Raw genomic sequence first — 12,380 nt, forward strand, 5'->3', positions numbered from 1 at the left:
ATTAAATTTAGATAAGAATAATAAGGGTTAAATATACAAGTACACAAAAGATAAATAATGCACACTTACATAAGAAAGATAAGTAATTAAGAACAATAAAATCCTTTATGTGGAATTTTTTTTTTAGTTTCTAAGTGACATTCAGATGTTAACAACAACAACAACATTTATTTATATAGCACATTATCATACAAATGATGTAGCACAAACTGCTTTACAGGATGAAGAAAGAGAAAAAAAGGCAAAATATATAAGAAATAAAATGAGGCAATACTAATTAACATTAGCCTGGCGAATTTCTATTGGTAAACTATTCCAGATTTTAGGTGCATAACAGCAGATGGCTGCCCCATCATTTTTTTAAGTTTAGCTATTGGAATAATAAGCAGACACTCATTTGACGATCTAAGGTTATGATTTGGAGATTAAAGTGAAAGACATTCTGAAATATAGGATGGAGCGAGATTATTTAAGGCTTTGTAAACTATAAGCAGTATTTTAAAGTCAATTCTAAATGATGTATTGACATCAAAACTGGAGAAATGTGCTCGGATTTTCTTTTCCTGATTGAGGTTCTAGCAGCTGCATTCTGCACTAGTTGAAATCGATTTATGTCTTTTTTGGGTAGTCCTGAGAGGAGTGCGTTACAGTAATCTAGCTGACTGAAAACAAAAGCGTGGATTAATTTCTCAGCATCTTGCAATATTATAAGAGGTGTAACTTTTACTATATTGCTTAAGTGAAAAAATGCTGTCCTAGTAATCTGATTAATATGTGATTTAAAATTCAGGTCAGAGTCAATAGTTACCCCTAAATTCTTTACATCCGTTTTGACTTTTAATAACCTCATCATATCCATTTTTGCCAATCACTAAAATTTCTGTTTTCTCCTTATTTAGTTTGAGAACATTAGCTACTCATCCATTCAGAAACACAAGTAAGACATTGGGTCAATGAATCAAGAAACTCGGGGTTCGTGAAAAGAGACTTTAGAATGACCTCCCAATTAAATCAACTGACTCAATTCATTCATGAGAAAGCCAACTTAAAACTCGATTGTTCAGGAACATATTCTGACCATTTCTTTCAGTTCTATGCAGGTGCTCAAGATGATATGCATATGTATCACAAACTATGTTATTTGTTTATGCTTTTCTTGTAATATTTTGTATTTTTATACCATTGTCTTTGTTTATTGTCTATTTATTGCCTCATTAAGTTTTGTGTTTCTTGTGTTTATCTTTAGTGTTTTATACTGCTATTATTTTGTATACAATGGTGTGTATTTGACCCTTTTCTGCTTTTATCCTGTTCTTCATTTTTGAATTTTTCTGAACTGCTTTTTTGTATAGGAAAGACTCAATATAAATTGTGAGGGATGAACTCAGCGTGGAGAGACAGGGGGAGACAGCACAGCACATAGAGCATTATCTCCCCTGGAACAATAGATGTCTACCTCCCTGGGTTGCAGCAACACCCTGGATTTCCTCAGAGCATCATGGGAACTGGAGTTCTTCAGCTTAGCTTTGTTGGGTTCCATGAGTTCCACCAGAGGGTGGTGTGGGGACTAGTGAGCCCTTCTTTGTGCGATGTTTGCCTTACCTGAAAGTACTCCCGGGCCAAGCCTTTGGAACACCAGAAATACTTCTGGGGATCACTTAAAAGGAGCTGCCTGCCACAACTCTGGGAGCCAGAGTGGAGGAAACAGACAGAAGAAAGAAACAAAGAAGAAGACAAGGCATTGCTGAGTGCTGTATACTGTGTGCAGCTTATGCTTTGCAGCTGTGGCTGTGGTGTGGTTTCACTTGAATAAAACTTGTTTGTGGCACCACTTGTGTCCAAGTTAGGTGTTTGGGAAGCTGTCCTCTAGTGGCCACAAAATAAAATTTATTATTATTATTGGAATTTAGTTTGCCTAACAGGCATTGCAATTTTCTCTTTTGTTTGTATTGGTTTCAAAACATTGTTGTTAGTTACCACATCTATTGCCGCCCACTTGGGCAGTGTACACTGGTGTGACACATGATGTCTTCACATAGCCATTATAAAAAATGGTAGCACACATTGCCCTGGTGATCTAGCTTTGACCTTTATCAGTAAAATGCAAACAGCATAGCAATTCTATAGGTTTAGAAATGATAATGGTAGAGAGTTTTTATTGCTCACAGCACACAAATAACTTAGATGTGTCAAGGTTATCAAGTATACAGCCAACCACCACAGGACTTGCTCATGATCACTAGTGTGCTGTCTAAATATGATAGACCAAAAGGTTAAACAGGCATTGTGCTTATAAGTGTTCTTCACTAGGAACACATATAATAGTTTAGTGCCAGGATCTTTTGCTTGCCATTTTTGGCAATAATTTTTGTTTTTTTTTTGGTTGTTTTGAATTTTGAATCTCAGTTACTGTATATTCTGCTTGGCATGCAATTTGAATACATAATACTGGGTAGTACAAGTAAATGCTGCTGACACATAATAATTAAGCACAAAAAAATAAAAACAACCGTAAAAATAATAAAATATATGTGAACTGACTTTTTTATCTTGATGTTGGAAGATGCATTAGAATAATATTTTGAAAAGAGATAGGAAACAATTGTGCATAACTTGCAAGACACATATGCAAACACCCAAAGTCACTTAATGCAAAGTAAGTCTGAATGAGGGAGGAAATCACTTCTAAACTGGGGAAAGCATATTTACAAAATACTTTTCAAAATGGACAGGGGCAAACTGGTAACTGTACTGATGCCCTCTTGATTTGTGTGGCAGAAGTGTTAAACACACTATCATCATGGTACCTAATAAAGAAAAAATCTTTACTTATGTATATACTTTTCTGTCTACTTCAAGCAATATCTTTAGTGTATTTCATTTGTCTTTTTTCTTATCTTTTTACTCAAATTAGAGTCAAAAGGAATTCACGGTGGAAAATAAACAGGAACCATCCCTGAATATTGTGTTTAAAATATTTTATTTAATTTTAAATTATCTAAAAACATTAAAATATTAAAAGACACACAGTGCAACTTACCAGGGTAATTAATCCAGTAAAAAGAAACACATTTATTTATATCTTTTTCACATTTGTACCATTTGTACAGCTATTTTTATTGACAAACAGTAATAATCGACACAATTTATAAATGTTCGTTTTAGGAAAAAAAAATAGTCAAAGGTTCCAAACATTTATCCGCTTCTTTTTAATCTCATTTCAGATAAAGAATGCATTCCTGTTCATTTTATATGGTATGATTACAGAAGTCTAAAAAAACAGTGCACATATTTCTTCCACAATTTGAATGTCATACAGAATCCAAACTCCACACTGCAGTAAATAAGTACAGGCCCGTCAAAATGATGAACCATCTGGAAGTACAACTGTTTCTAATTACCTCCCTTACAAGTCACTAAACCTTTGTTTTTAGCTCTGTGTTCCTCCCAGACTTCTGACCAACTATGAACAGTCACAACTAATCAAAGGCACTTGCACGCGGAGAACTATTGGCCTCTAAAGACTTGAGCCGGTTTTGGCCAGCTTACAGTCTTCTTACTCTACTCTCTCACTGTGAGTTCAGAAAAAAAGTTTTAAATTCCTGTAGGCATTTCTCTTCAGCTTTTCCTAGGATCTAAACATGCATGCAGAGGCTTGGGTGAACTCAGTTTTTGCTTCTTTCCTATTGATTATCCTCTCAGCTACTCAGCAAGGCTTAACTCAGTCGCTAAGGTGAGTTAAGGGCTTGTTTCAAGTCTGCTTCATTTGTTTACTGTGGGAGCAAGCTTTTGAAGTGATAGTGTTTCTGAAGAGGAAAGGGAAAAAAAAGCAATCCATTTCAGGCCGAATAGCTTCTGCAGTACAATATGAAAATGGGAACTCCAGAGTGCCTTATATAATCTGTAAAATATACCATCAAGCAGAAAGAAGAAAGTGAAAGATATCTTGCTGTTCACTTAATACTAAACAACAGAAGTACTCTAATGTCTGAAAGTTTAAATGGAAATAAAGTTATTGATTTAGCATTAATGATGAAAACAGCTAAAATTCACTGGTAACAAGGTATGTGTTGTAAAATAAAAACATTATACAGATGAATGTTTTTTCTAATTTTATTGCTAGATTATGGTTGCTGTGATTCTTATAGTTGCAATAATATGCATTGCAAAATTAATGAATGTGAATGTTGAGGGAATTACAAAGATGATGGTAAGAGCTATAACAGCAATACTTGTCACACTCTGATTCTAGTATCATTCTACCTCTTTACAAATAACCAATTATACTTTAATTATTACGTTTTGATTTTTTAGTCTAGTAAATCTACCATTAAATAATTTACTATACTAAACATTTAAATGTGAATGTCAGATGATTGTAATGACAGTAACAATTGTAATAACAGTACCCATTCATTTTCCACTCTTATTCCACTATCATTCTACAGTAATAATTGTCATTCAGTTCTGGTATTATAGCTACCTTAATATTTTTTTTGGCTAGTAAATCTAACACTGGCAGGCAAATGCAGTGCTAAGGCGGTGTAGGAATGTGAAAGCTCAGCGATAATGATTCTCAGTTTCTAATCTTTCACTACTATCATTCTACCTCTCAGCAAATATTGTGCATTTCTGTTTTTATTGCTAAATTATGCAAAGCTGACAGTGGTGTTTTCAGTTATGATCATTTTCAGTATTAAATGTATGACTGTGAATGTTTGGTGCTGCTGCTGATGAAAGTCATAATTTTAATAAATATAACTACTTTTCCAGTATTTTGCTGCAAACATTTTACCTCTTAGCCAATAGCTGTCATCTGGCTGAACAATTTGATTGAAGGCAGCCATAAACAAACGTAACGCGTGTAGGCATGTTGCGCTGAACAGAACAGTGTTTAGGCAGTCTGCTGCTTCACACAGGCTTCTTATATCTTTATGAAAACAGTTTGTTAACTTCATCAGTATCATGTGCTTCTAATTATTTAGTTAGTTTTGATTTGCATTTACTTTAAATGTGAAATTCAGTTCCAGGTATTCAGTATATTTAATCTTTATACCTTGTTTAAGTATTAGAATATGAAGTTTAGTCAAATATGATATGCTTTACTTTAAACTTATTAAACCACTGTTTAAAATCAATACAAACATAATGTAGACATTAATTAGCATATTAAGAGGAAAGTGAAAACATGGATTAAATTGGAGTTCAGAGGTTGGAAGGTTTAATGCATTTCAATGACTCTAGCACTGCTCAAACAGCCTTCTTCTAATTGTTCATTTTTCTGTGATTATTTTCAAACACTAGGCTGACTTTCTCAATGTATTTCCAACAATCTGAGAGTTGGGTTTTGCTGATTGAGACAGTTTTCATTGCAGGCGTATTTATTTAGTGACACCAATATGTAATATTTTCACACCACACCCACAATGTAAAATAGTACATTTTTCCAGTGAAGATTGCGAATGTGGTAATAAGAAGCTTTGACTAAACTTCAGCAGTCAAAATGTTGCGAGTCCTTCTTTTTGAAGTATATTTTGCATGAAATGAGGTCTGAAATATGAAAATAGTGGCAAGTGTTATTTTTCTGAAAAGATCCCAAACAGCTCTAGTGATTGAAAGGTGACAGAAAATAATGGAATCTACAGAGAAGATTTTTAAAAGAAGGAAAAGGTTTTCTAATTTCAATCAGAATCAAACACACATCAGCTTTATCAGAGTACATTTGTACACACTGCTGTTATGGTACAACATTATAAATGGGTTTATACATTTATTTTTATGACATCTGAAATGAATAATAATAATCTGGAAATCCCTACAATTGATTGCTAAAAATTTTCACAGATTGGTGGGCTGAGCCAAGAAGTTTGGAATTCACAAATGCCTAAGGGGTAAAGTACTGAGGTAGTTAGACATTTTCTATTTTGTGATGCTAATAAGATTAGGACTACCCCTGGCCTCAGGCAGGAATTACACCTCATTCATAATAGGATCACCTTGTCATACTTTTTTTAAAAAAAACAGTGCAATTTAATGATTCACAGTTCCACTTGATAAAACTCAGTAATGTGCATTGCAAATATTTAAAGCTAACCTTCTTATAAATATGCTTTTGAAAAATGGAGTATAAAGTATGTTTACTCAAGAGAAAAAGCAAATGTAAAGGGGATTGCTGTTTTGTTTTACAACATTTAACAAATTTTTACATTTGTTATCAACTAAGAAGCAAAAGTATTTTATATTGTCTTGGAAGAACTTTAATACAACTTAACATCATTACATCAGTGTAAAATAGAGCATGAATGCAATCATCGCAAACCACTTATATTTTCCTAGGGAATAATTGTATGCAAGAATCTTAATGTGTCTTTTAAATAGTTATATACCACCCAGGTATGCTCACTTGTAAAATGAAAAGATAGTGTTTATTCACTTCACAAAAACATACTGTATATATTATGTATATTATATACTGTATGTATGTCAGGTGGCAGTTTGGCCCTTCCTCGAACTGCCACCTTATTGTGGTGGAGGGGTTTGCGTGTCCCAATGATCCTAGGAGCTTTGTTGTCCAGGGCTTTATGCCCCTTTTAACGCCAACCAAGGCAAACTGGTCCTAGGTGAGGGATGAGACAAAGAGCGGTTCAAAGAAACCTACCTGTATAATGTATTACCTATGAAGAATAAAAAATTTGGACGGCGTTTTCCTTTGCCCAGACACGGGTCACTGGGGCCCCCCTCTGGAGCCAGGCCTGGAGGTGGGGCTCGATGGCGAGCACCTGGTGGCTGGGCCTGCACCCATGGGGCTTAGCCGGGCACAGCCCGAAGAGGTAATGTGGGTCCCCCTTCCCATGGGCTCACCACCTATGGGAGGGGCCAAGGAGGTCAGGTGCAGTGTGAGTTGGGTGGTGGCCAAAGGCGGAGACCTTGGCAGTCCGATCCTCGGCTACAGAAGCTGGCTCTTGGGAGGTGGAATGTCACCTCTCTGAAGGGGAAGGAGCCTGAGCTAGTGCGCGAGGTTGAGAGGTTCCAGCTAGATATAGTCGGGCTCACCTCAACGCACAGCTTGGACTCTGGAACCAATCTCCTTGAGAGGGGCTGGACTCTGTACCACTCTGGAGTTGCCCCCAGTGAGAGGCGCCGAGCGGGTGTGGGCATACTTATTGCCCCCCGACTTGGAGCCTGTTCATTGTGGTTTACCCCAGTGGACAAGAGGGTAGCCTCCCTCTGCCTTCAGGTGGGGGGACGGGTCCTAACTGTTGTTTGTGCGTATGCACCGAACAGCAGTTTGGAGTACCCACCCTTTTTGGAGTCCCTGGAGGGGGTGTTAAAGGGCATACCTTCTGGGGACTCCCTCATTCTGCTGGGAGACTACAATGTTCACGTGGGCAATGACAGTGAGACCTGGAAGGGCGTGATTGGGAGGAATGGCCCCCCCCGATCTGAACCCAAGTGGTGTTTTGTTATTGGACTTCTGTGCTCGTCACAGATTGTCCATAACGAACACCATGTTCAAGAATAGGGGTGTTCATATGTGCACTTGGCACCGGGACACCCTAGGCCTCAGTTCGATGATCGACTTTGTGGTCATGTCATCGGACTTGCGGCCACATGTCTTGGACACTCGGGTGAAGAGAGGGGCGGAGTTGTCGACTGATCACCACCTGGTGGTGAGTAGGCTTCGATGGTGGGGGAAGATGCCGGTCAGGCCTGGTAGGCCCAAACATATTGTGAGGGTCTGCTGGGAACGTCTGGCAGAGTCCCCTGTCAGGAGTAGCTTCAACTCCCACCTCCAACAGAACTTCGACCACCTTCTGAGAGAGGTGGGGGACATTAAGTCCGAATGGGCCATGTTCCGTGCCTCTATTGTTGAGGCGGCTGACCAGAGCTGTGGCCGTAAGGTGGTCAGTGCCTGTCGTGGCGGCAATCCCTGAACCTGTTGGTGGACACCGGCGGTGAGTGATGCCGTCAAGGTGAAGAAGGAGTCCTCTTTAAGAAGGGGGACCGGAGGGTGTGTTCCAACTACAGAGGGATCACACATAACTTTTATGGACAGAATTTCTAGGTGCAGCCGGGGCGTTGAGAGGTTTCGATTTGGTGGGCTCAGGATTGGGTCACTGCTTTTTGCAGATGATGTTGTCCTGTTTGCTTCATCAGGCCATGATCTACAGCTCTCTCTGGATCCGTTCACAGCTGAGTGTGAAGCGGCTGGGATGGGAATCAGCACCTCCAAATCCGAGACCATGGTCCTCAGCCGGAAATGGGTGGAGTGTCCTCTCAGGGTTGGGAGTGAGATCCTGCCCCAAATGGAGGAGTTCAAGTATCTCAAGGTCTTGTTCACGAGTGAGGGAAGAATGGAGTGTGAGATCAACAGGCGGATCGGTGCAGCATCCGCAGTGATCAGGGCTCTGCATCGGTCTGTCATGGTGAAAAAGGAGCTGAGCTGTAAGGCAAAGCTCTCAATTTACCAGTCGATCTATGTTCCTACTCTCACCTATGGTCATGAGTTATGGGTAATGACTGAAAGAACGAGATCGCGAATACAAGCGGCTGAAATGAGTTTCCTCCGCAGGGTGTCTGGGCTTTCCCTTAAAGATAGGGTGAGAAGCTCAGTCATCCGGGAGGGGCTCAGAGTAGAGGCGCTTCTCCTCCGCATCGAGAGCAGTCAGATGAGGTGGATGGGGCGTCTGATCAGGATGCCTCCTGGACGCCTCCCTGGTGAGGTTTTCCGGGCACGTCTAACCAGGAGGAGGCCCCGGGGAAGACCCAGGACATGCTGGAGGGACTATGTCTCCCGGCTGGCCTGGGAATGCCTTGGGATTCTCACAGAAGAGCTAAAAGAAGTGGCCGTGGAGAGGGAAGTCTGGGCATCTCTGCTCAAGCTGCTGCCCCTGCGACCCGATCTTGGATAAGCGGAAAAGGATGGATGGATGGATGGAGGTGGCAGTTTGGCACAACAGTTTGACCTCATGAGTATGTGCCACCTTTACTGAGTTTGCATGTTCTTCCAATGTCTTTGAAGTGTTTATTTTCTGATCACACCAGTTTTTTTCGCATATTCCAAAAATGTGCAGACTTTATGTAACGCATTCATCTACTTGCAATATGTGTGTATTTATATAGTGACTGCAATGGCGAGCTTGGCAGACCAAGACCAAAGACCACAAATGAATGTTTAAAATCCATACATTCTAGTTTCTCTATTTCCAGGTTCATTAATTGAGCTTAAGCTTGTCTCTTTCAAATGTGTGCCTAAAAATTGATCTGTTCTCCTTGATTGGCGCTTAGAGCAGCCTCATACAAAGTTCTTTCTACTTTCTCAGAAATATGGTGAAATAGGCTTTCTATGGTCTAGTCGTCTTCCTTCTAGGTCCATGTGATTGGAAGGTGGGGGTCCTATCATCTTCTTTCCAAGTTTCTAGGGTTAGGGTGACCTTCTCTGTTGATTTTGCCTCCCTTCTGAAATGTATACTTGGTGACAGTAACATAATTCCAGTCTCCTACTGAAAATAAAACATGATAAGCTCCGAGACATCTTAAGTTCTTATTTCCCTTTCTGACACATATCTAATATATAAAGCTCAATGTGAATATGTTTATCCATCCATCCATTATCCAACCCGCATACAATTCCACACCCTTGATCCAGTCTCAACAAACGTTTGCGCACATATCCCACTTTGTCAGGAAGATCCCATACACTATTTTGGAAACCAAAATTTAGACACTGGTGCTAGCTTTGTTTTTTTTTTTTTTTTTTCCTTTTCACTACAGTGAGTTTTAAGGATAATGCCAACTGGTGGCACGGAGCAAGTGCAACACTAGAACAGACTGAAGCCAGACTAGCAGACAAAAGGACCAGAGCTTTAAATTACCTACCTGGGCACCGGTGGGTGTGGCTGCTAATACTGTATATATTAAATAACTGATGGAGAAAGGTCCAGTGAATGTGCAGCATACTCTACAGAATATAGACTTCTGTCCACCCTGTCATTGTTCACCTTTAACAAAAGCTCTGTGTTTAAGTATTCATAGTATACATAAATACATAAGTATAAGCAAAATACTGTATATAAAAAAAACAACAATACAGAAAGATGAGAAAGGGGAAAATGCTTTTTCATGGCACGGTGTTTATATACAAATGTTTGTGTTAACATTTTCATTCTCTTATATTTGCCTTGTCGACAACAGTAAAAAAACAAAAAAAACTAAAATTTTAAAGCAGATTTCAAGGAAGAAATTGTGCCAGAAACACTAAGGAAATGTTGCTGACTTTACATGAGATTTTTTCAATATCTACCTTCTTCTAGAATTTGAAAATCTTTTTTGTTCCATGAAAGAGAATTTTAAAATCAATATCAGTAACAAGCTTAAGAAGATCGAAGAAATAATATATAAACAACTATTTTAATATGTAACAATTATTGTCAGCAAAATTGTTTTTAATACACTCAAATTGCAACACATTTACAATATTGCTATTGTACTGTAGAATTGCTCAGTTTTAAGGACTGTAGGGACATTTAAAAGGTAACTCATGCTCCCGGAATGAGGAAGTGTGGGTGTATAAGCAGACCCTGTGATGAACATTGCCACCGTGCTTTGTTAATCTCTTTCAATGTTCCATCAATTCAGTTTCTTTTTTACTGAATGCAACCTATCCAGAGCCATTTCTTGTGAATATATTTCTTGTGAATATATAATTGAATTAAAAAGCTTTTTAAATTGATTAATGCATGGAAGTACTATATTTCCTTTGTAATTCATTGCATAGTCTTGTTATTTTGAATGGTATTCTTTATTGCTTTGAAAAGTGTGTCATCCTGCTGTGCTCTGTAAATGCAGCTATAAAAAGTATTGATCAATTGATGATCTGGCATCCTGTTCTCCAGTAATCCGTATCTTGCTATTCATTCTGTCAGTACAGGCTCTGGCTCCCTGTGATGTTGTAATGGACAAAGGAGGTTCAAAATATGGAGTCTCCATGTTCAATATGACACCCAGTCAGATTGGAAAATCTATATAACTACAGTTGGTCCAGGCATTTTGCAATGAGTCAGATTAAGTGTCCATTCCATTTTGCCAGGCTCATTGCAAATTTCCTCAACCAATTGTAATGAGTTAGATTTTATAGTATAAGAATTTTGGGGACAAAATAGTAAGTTCTGTTAAAATGATACTTTGTGTACAGTAGATATTATACACTTAAAAATTAGATGATCTCCTTAAAGGTCACTTGTATCTCCCTGCTTTATGCATTTGAATGTATGATTTGAAGGATATTGTTTTTTATTACTTCACAATTTTTAGAAAATAAAAACCCCAGACACAACCACCATGAGACAAGTCCCGGTACAATAAAATAGTTTATTGTCACAAAATACCTTACAAAAGGCTTTGCTAATCACAACAACACTCATTTTCTTCTCCTTCCACTCCTCCAAGCTAGCTTCATCCTCTTTCACCCAACTAGCCTGGAGAAGGTCAAACGGCTTCTTTTATCTTGGACCCAGAAGACCTTCCAGTACTATTGCATAGCCCATTGGAAGAACTTCAAATGGAAGCCCCACAAAGTAGAAATCATTAATCCTGGCAGCTCCCCCTGGTGGTCCCCACAAAACCCAACCTGGATGTGCTGTTGGAATACAGGCATGCTCACCTGGAGTGTCTGTAAAAATCTTGACTCACGGATGCTGCCCTCCAGCATATTGAGCATGTAGTCCTGACAGGTTATCCTCACTACACTACACTGGTCTCTTGGCTGGGAATTAGCTTTGATCCAACCCTACTGGAATGCAAGAATGCCCACTTCTGCACTGGTATTTATTACTCTCCCTCTCTGTAGCTATAGAGACATTCTTCTTCATGATTTTTTGGCCTTAACAGAGCATAAACACAGTATAAATACCTACAAATGGGACAATACAAATAGTAAACTAAAGACTAGGAAGCTCTGTGATTTCCACATTTAATATAAAAAGATTTTAGTTGATTTAATACCACTGAAATATTCTGTAGCCAAACTAATCTCAAAATCCTATGGCGTAACACATACACACTAAGTACTGCAGTAAATGATAACATTATACACTGTCACTTTTAATAATAGTATCTCTAATAATTACATCCATCCATCCATTGTCCAACCCATTGAATCCGAACACAGGGTCACGGGGGTCTGCTGGAGCCAATCCCAGCCAACACAGGGCACAAGGCAGGAACCAATCCTGGGCAGGGTGCCAATCCACCGCAGTCTAATAATTACAATATAAAACATTTGCAAATTATTACTAACTCTGTATTTTCTATATGCCATTTAGTGTATGTCTTTCTAACTAAAATGAAAATAACGAACCTTGCATAGCAGAAGGAGTATG

The 12,380-nt window shown here is 38.7% G+C and overlaps 1 protein-coding gene across 1 annotated transcript in view; it reads left to right on the forward strand.

Moving 5' to 3' along the window:
• The first annotated feature begins 3,478 nt into the window (after positions 1-3,478).
• The window catches only part of itgbl1 (integrin, beta-like 1), a 684,868-nt gene continuing 675,966 nt past the window's right edge, over positions 3,479-12,380 (forward strand). The window contains exon 1 of the mRNA XM_028799973.2: positions 3,479-3,733. Within this exon, the coding sequence (XP_028655806.1) occupies positions 3,642-3,733 (92 nt within the window). The 5' untranslated portion in view covers positions 3,479-3,641. The remainder of the gene's footprint in view (positions 3,734-12,380) is intronic.

Source organism: Erpetoichthys calabaricus, chromosome 4, assembly GCF_900747795.2.
Source record: "Erpetoichthys calabaricus chromosome 4, fErpCal1.3, whole genome shotgun sequence".
In the NCBI taxonomy this organism is placed as follows: domain Eukaryota; kingdom Metazoa; phylum Chordata; class Cladistia; order Polypteriformes; family Polypteridae; genus Erpetoichthys; species Erpetoichthys calabaricus.